The sequence below is a fragment of the Etheostoma cragini genome, chromosome 16, assembly GCF_013103735.1.
Source record: "Etheostoma cragini isolate CJK2018 chromosome 16, CSU_Ecrag_1.0, whole genome shotgun sequence".
Classification (NCBI taxonomy): domain Eukaryota; kingdom Metazoa; phylum Chordata; class Actinopteri; order Perciformes; family Percidae; genus Etheostoma; species Etheostoma cragini.
The window spans coordinates 535869-542890 of NC_048422.1; the positions used below are offsets into that span (position 1 = coordinate 535869).

Sequence of the window (7022 nt, forward strand, 5' to 3'; positions counted from 1 at the left end):
ATCATACAGAGATGGTAGTATACAGCTGTTAGACATCATATCATCATACAGAGATAGTAGTATACAGCTGTTAGACATAACAAAATAAATGACACACTGGTGTTGGATCAGTACACAGTATCGGCCATTACGCAAGTTCAGGTTTCAGAATCAGTATCGGGAAGCAAAAAAATGGTATGCAACCATCTCTAGTGAAAGCTCAGTTGAGCTGTAGGCACATAACTTGTACGCACTAAGAGGAGTTGGAACTGAAGAAAGAAAGAAAGAAAGAACAGACGGGGGAACATACTTTGTTCACAGTGGCGTCCCATGAATCCGGTGCGGCAGGTGCACTGTCCAGAGATGTGATCACAGTCGGCTCCATTCCTACACTGACAGGTCTGAGAACAGTCCTTCCCATAGAAGCCTAAGGGACAGCCTATAAGGGAGGAGTCATCCATCACATGACATACTATACTGTAAACAGCAAAGTACATGGCTGAAAAGGATGGACTTTTTATAATTAATAAAACATCTGAGTTTGATCACGTAGAGCTGATCTACTACAGTATTTGTAATGTATGCCATGTGTTTGTGTGTGTGTGTGTGTGTGTTCTGTCTGCTATTATAGGCAGCAGCCATATATGGCAAAGACGCTGTTACTTTCACCCATAAAAACATATCATATTTTAGACCTGCTGCATGCCCATGCTTTTATGTATTTTACTGCATCTACAATATTTATGTCAAATGTTTTGTTAAAATGTGTGTGTGCGTGTGTGTGTGTGTGTGTTTTTGTGCATGTGTTATGAGTGTTGTATGTGCTTGGGTGTGCATGCCTGGTGTGTGTGTGTGTGTGTGTGTGTGTGTGTATGCGGCCTTGTGTGTGCATGTGTTGTGAGTGTTGTATGTGTGTGTATGTCCGCGTGTGCATGCGTGCCTGGTGTGTGTGTGTGTGTGTGTGTGTGTTCATGTGTCCTTGTGTGTGCATGTGTTGTTAGTGTTGTTTGTATATAGATGTCTGCGTGTGCATGCGTGCCTGGTGTGTGTGTGTGTGTGTGTGTGTGTGTGTGTGTGCATGTGTCCTTGTGTGTGCATGTGTTGTGAGTGTTGTATGTGTGTGTATGTCTGCGTGTGCATGCGTGTCTGGTGTGTGTGTGTGTGTGTGTGTGTGTGTGCATGTGTCCTTGTGTGTGCATGTGTTGTGAGTGTTGTTTGTATATAGATGTCTGCGTGTGCATGCGTGCCTGGTGTGTGTGTTACTGACGCTGAGTGCAGTAGAGGCCGGTCCATCCGGGGGTGCATTTGCATTCTCCATCATAAGCGCTGCAGTAGGCTCCGTTGTGACAGTTACATGTGTGGATGCAGTTGGGCCCCCACTGACCCGGCGGACACGCTGCAACACAACACAACACAACCCAGTCTAAGTGCTTATAGTCCGTAGTCATACCGGGTCACCGCTAAAAGCTCAAAAGTACAAAGTGAAGTCATTTATATCTACAATATATATAAACGCTGAGAAACAAGTACTTTACCGGATAGTAACATCAAAAGCCATCATAGCCATCCATCCTATCTGTTAATTTATTGAGGGAACTCACGCTGGGAGCAGTCGCTGCCGATCCAGCCTGGGTAACACTGGCAGGAGCCGTCGATGGGGTTACAGGTGCCGTTGTTGGTGCAGCTGCAGCTCCACGCACAGACCTTCCCGAAGCGACCGCTGGGACACACTGCAACCCAACACTCATGGTTCACCTTCTCCAGCACAGTACTCTCACTTCTTCTGGCCATTTCTTTAATACTGGCCTTATGTGTGCATTTTGTGGCGTAGTGTGTAACATCAAATGGTGGGACCCTGCAGCGGGATGGAAGGGGTGTGGCCAATCCCTCCCGGCCCCTCCCAAGGAAAACTCCTTGTAAGTGGTACTTACAGTACTTACAGTACAGGCAATAAATCCTTTTCTTATTTGGATTGGATTCAAATCATCTATGTTGTATAATATTTAAGTAGTGAAATATAATGTGTGTATGGGTCATGATGTCCTATCAAAGATTGGTGCTTTCACAATTAGATTTATACACAGTCATTAATTGTGTAGATTTAATAACTTATTTTGCCCTATTTTAACGATCTAAGCGCACGGCGTGAAGCGCCTGGCGCAGGTGTGTTTTGGGTGTGTATGAATCCACTGTTGCTAGTTTAATGCTGCAAAACAGTATACATTATAAAGTATACATGATATATTTCCCAACCCTAGTGACCACTATCAGCATTTGACAAGCCAACATACACACTTTGTGAGCCAGCAGAAAGAACTCACCCTCGTTACACAGCGCCCCCTTGAAGCCTGGCAGGCAGTCACACTGTCCCGTGACGTGGTGACACGGCCCGTTGCTATGGACACACTGGGGACAGGTCTGACTGCAGCGGTGACCAAAGTAACCTGGAGAGCAGACTGGAGCCAAAGACAAGTTCAGTGTGTTCCAGTTTGTGTTTTCAGACCCAAACTGAGCTATCACCCTGCAGAGTACCGTGTTCTTATCACTTCTACATCGTGTAAGTGCTCAGACTCACTTCTCTGGCAGGTGGGGCCTCGGTATCCCAGAGCACACTCGCAGGTCCCCTCATCCGGAGAGCACGACGCGCCGTTCTTACAGTTACAGGGGAGGGAGCAGTTTGGGCCCCAGCGGCCCTCGGCACACACACTGTCACAGTGGATCCCTGCACATGATTAGAAGAATTAGTGCTTGTATTGATCCCCAGGGGGGAAATTACATTTGTTTCACTCTGTTGTTAGAACACATTAAACACAGTCTTATACATGCACAAATGGAGTGATGTCAGAGTGAGTAAGGGGTGCCTTGCCCAAGAGCACCTTGAGGCCTTTCTGTTGATCTATTGCTGGTAATATCCTTATGGCAAAATTCAAAAACATGATCACATATTGCATGTTTTCCTCATATCGTGCAGCTCTAGTTCAGACTATGCAGGGAAAGTTTTTAGGGGTTACCTGTCCATCCGGCCAGACAGCGGCAGTGCCCCGTGGCGTGGTGACATCCATCAGCGTGGCTGCAGTCGCAGCGCTCTCTGCAGTCCAGCCCGTAGGCGCCGTCCTGAGGAGCGGGACATGACATCACAGAGACGAGCCTCATTAACACGCAGCAGTCACGTCTCCAGAGAGAAACCGGCCATGCTTCTAACCCCCCTGCTGTCCTCGGGCCAAATTTAAGCCATTTAAAGTTAAATTAAAATTAAAAGACTCAAGTAAAGTACAAGTACATCACCATTTGGACTGAGTACAGTACTGGAGTAAATGTAGCTGGGATCCTGAATCCCTCTTCTCAGGTTCAGAGAATATATGAAATGAAGGATTGATTGGAAGGTGATTTGAAGCCCTGTTATGGGCTGTACACCTGGGGAAAGGTACTCAACTCAGTCCTTTTAGGCACCGAGCGAATACCTCTAATATTTGTGCCGTAATGTGTAATTTTGAAATTTCTTTTTGTTTTATGAAATTTGTATTCACAAAAAGCATAGTTCAGGAACCGGTGTCAAAGTCCCAGTATTGGTATCTGTTACCGGTATGAAATATTTTGGAATGATACTCAGCTCTAGACCAGGAGTCAGTGCAAGAATTGATGGAGAAAGTAATATAGCATGTTGACATTTTTATGTAATTGTGTAAATTTGACAATTATAATTGGAAATACAAAATGAAATCTACAACACGCTGCATACTCTGGTAGTGTTAAACCATACACAGCATCACTTGGACCTTTTGAAGAAATCATTAAAATTATGAATTTTAGGTGAAGTAGAACTGGGATTTCCTGCCAGCACAAAACATTTTCACGTTGTAAAATATTACAAAAAACATGATTTGTGTTTTTTTCCCCATGTCCTCTCACCTGGCAGTGGAGTTCACAGCGCTCCCCCCTCCAGCCCGGAGCACAGGTGCAGAGACCGTCCAGGGCGTTGCATGCCCCCCCGTTGGCACACAGACAGGTGAGGTTGCAGCCCAGCCCCCAGGTCCCGCTGGGGCAGTTGATGGAGCAGTCCACCCCGTGCCACCCTGGGCACACAGCCAGAACCATTTAAAGACCTCAGGTTTGAGCTACTAACATTTTACTTCTTTAGGTCCCCGGAAAAATGATTAAAAGACACTTTCATACCAGTGAGATATCAGGTCGCCTCTCTTCTTTCTCCTCTTCACTTTCTCCTCACTCTTCCTTTCCTCCTCCCTCTCTCCCTCTTTCTCTCTCTCTCGCTTGCTCTCTCTCCTCCTTCTGTCCCTCCCTCCTCCCTCCCTCCTCTCTTCCCTCTCCTCGCTCACTCCTTCTCTCCCTTTCTTTCTCTCATCACTCCCTCTTTCTCTGTCTCTCCCTCCGTCCCTCCCTTCCTCCGTGTCTCTCTGTCTCTCCCTCCCTCCTCTCCTCTCCTCCCTCCCTCCCTCCCTCTCACCTGGTTTACAGGAGCAGGATCCGTCCACAGGTGAGCACTGTGCTCTGTTCTTGCAGGTGCAGATGGAGGAGCAGTGGGCTCCGTGCGTCCCAGCTGGGCAGAGGACTGAACAGTTCGGACCCTGGGGGGTCAACACAGACCGATAGTTAGAACTGGCAGTGCATGTACTGTAGATATCATGTAATATACCTGTATATACCATGTAATATACCTGTATATACCATGTAATATACCTGTATATATGCCATGTTATATACCTTTAGATACCATGTAATATACCTGTATATATACCATGTCATATACCTGTATATACCAAGTAATATACCTGTAGATACCATTTAATATACCTGTATATATGCCATGTTATATACCTGTATATACCAAGTAATATACCTGTAGATACCATGTAATATACCTGTATATATGCCATGTTATATACCTGTATATACCAAGTAATATACCTGTATACACCATGTTATATATTAGCAAAAGGCCTGCGTTGAACTGTTTAGTTGAAAAGGGTTATTTCTTTCTTTGAAAATAATACTTAGGTAAAAGTATGTTAGTATCATCAGGAGAATGTAGTTAAAGTATTAGAAGATGTTAGAAAGAGTGAAGGATCCAAGCAGCTGTGTGTTTCATGGTCTCATCATCTCAGCTGGACCTGGAGCCCTTATATTGTTGCTAGGTTACTTTATAATAAGACATCAGATTATAGAAACTACATGGGGTTAGTGTGCAGGAATCAGGACTATCAGCACATGAACCTGATTTGTTGAGCTTCCCTAGTTTTCTCCATGTCTCTGTATGTAATGTTACTGGTGTCCTGTCTTGTGTATGACGTGTAGTTCTACCAGCGGCCTCTAGGTGGAAGCTGGGCCATGTTCTGAGAACTGATGCTGGTGAGCATGTAGAGCCATTCACTGCAGGACTGGCTTTCTCAGTACTTTCATTGTGAATATTCTCAGTTCCAAGCGTAGTACTGTCTGGTCTGGGTCCACTGGATGGGATTCATGCAACTGAGTCAAGACATTTTTATTCCTACCATCATAATTTTAAGTTTGCCTCGAGGGCTTAAGTCAGGTGACAAGCCCACATCCACAATCGGGCTGGGTATCTGTTTCTCTGTTAGTTCTCTGTTAGACAGCCAATCACAGACATTATAGATGTTGGTAGAAGCATGCTGATTGGCGCACTGTTGCTGATGAGATGTACTCCGTAGGTGTTGAACTTGGGTATTGAATGACGAGTCATTTTTCTAACTTTAGAGACATTTTACTTAATGCTTTGGAAGAAATTCGGTTGCTGCCTAAAACCTCCTGAACTGGGTTCCCAGCCCTAATCCACACACTAATCCTCATGGATTGACACTTTATGTGACCTAAAGCATTCAATGACATTGGGAGATTGGGAGACATTAGAAAAGGGTTTACCGTGAACCCTGGAGCGCAGATACACTCTCCGCCCACACTGTGGCAGTCAGCACCGTTCTGGCACTGGCACGCCTGCTGGCAGGACTCGCCATAAAAGCCCGGGGTGCACGTCTCGTTGCAGTAGAGGCCGGACCAGCCCGGCTGACACGTGCACTCCCCTGACATTGGGTGGCAGCTGGTGACAAAAGAGATACAAACTGTAGTTACATAATACATTTCGTTCTTAATTCCTTAGTTTTTGATCATATTGTAGGTCTTTTATTGGTCTATTTTGCTTCTTATATTGTACAAAGTGAGATATCCAGGTCTTGTTTGATTATAAAGCAGGTGGAGTTGCTTTATGAATAATGTAAGTATCAAAATACTCAATGCACAGAGAAATGTATTCAGTAACTGTGACTTTAAACGAGCCGTCAAAACTGTACTTTACACAGGTAGAAAGTGCTGCTACAGTGCAGTTACAGTCATTCCCCAGCTGCAATGACGGTGGAGAGACTCTGAAAGTGCTGCAGACCCGGAAACGCTGACCTATCAGAGCAGACTGGGCTTTTGTAAGAGAGGGGCTCAAAGAGACAGGCGTAAAACAGGGTGTTTTAAAAAGAGGGGAATACAAGTAAATTCAGACAGATTCAGACAGTATGAGAGATATAAAGTGCTTTTTAACATTAAAGCATGTAAACATGTCCTAGTAGTAACCCAAAATACAGGTATCAACCTGAAAATGAACATAATAATCGAGCATTAAATAAGTGTGGAGGTTAGGGTGGGAACAGGGTGGAGATGATCTGCAGGATCACAGGTGGAGGCTGCCTGTATTTGGGAGTGATTGTGTTGTATTGACAGCTGGCCCACCTGACACAGCGCTCCCATAGAGCAGCAGCAGAACAGCTGTTCTCTGCAGACACATGCCCCCCCCAGCTGTGCCAGCCTAACTGATCACCACCTCCTGGCCCACAGCAGTCAGCTGTCTGCAGGGTCAGCAGTCCCACTCACAAACGTCCTACTGACACCTGCTAACATTTAGATTCAAAAGATCTATCAATCAACTAGAGCAACCTGAGTAACATGCACACCTACTGGTGTTGCATTCAAATACGTGTGGGGAACAGAGGGCATCTACATGTAAAGTGCGGGGGACATGTCCCCCC

At 45.4% G+C, this 7022-nt stretch overlaps 1 protein-coding gene across 1 annotated transcript in view; it reads right to left on the reverse strand.

The window, feature by feature from the left end:
• megf10 (multiple EGF-like-domains 10) overlaps nt 1-7022 on the reverse strand; it is a gene marked incomplete at its 5' end in the record, with an annotated part of 33534 nt that overhangs the window by 5497 nt on the left and 21015 nt on the right. Inside the window, 9 exons of the mRNA XM_034896968.1 lie at nt 290-418; nt 1247-1375; nt 1581-1709; nt 2301-2435; nt 2555-2701; nt 2991-3093; nt 3889-4052; nt 4442-4562; nt 5875-6049. Of these exons, the coding sequence (XP_034752859.1) occupies nt 290-418; nt 1247-1375; nt 1581-1709; nt 2301-2435; nt 2555-2701; nt 2991-3093; nt 3889-4052; nt 4442-4562; nt 5875-6049 (1232 nt within the window). The remainder of the gene's footprint in view (nt 1-289; nt 419-1246; nt 1376-1580; nt 1710-2300; nt 2436-2554; nt 2702-2990; nt 3094-3888; nt 4053-4441; nt 4563-5874; nt 6050-7022) is intronic.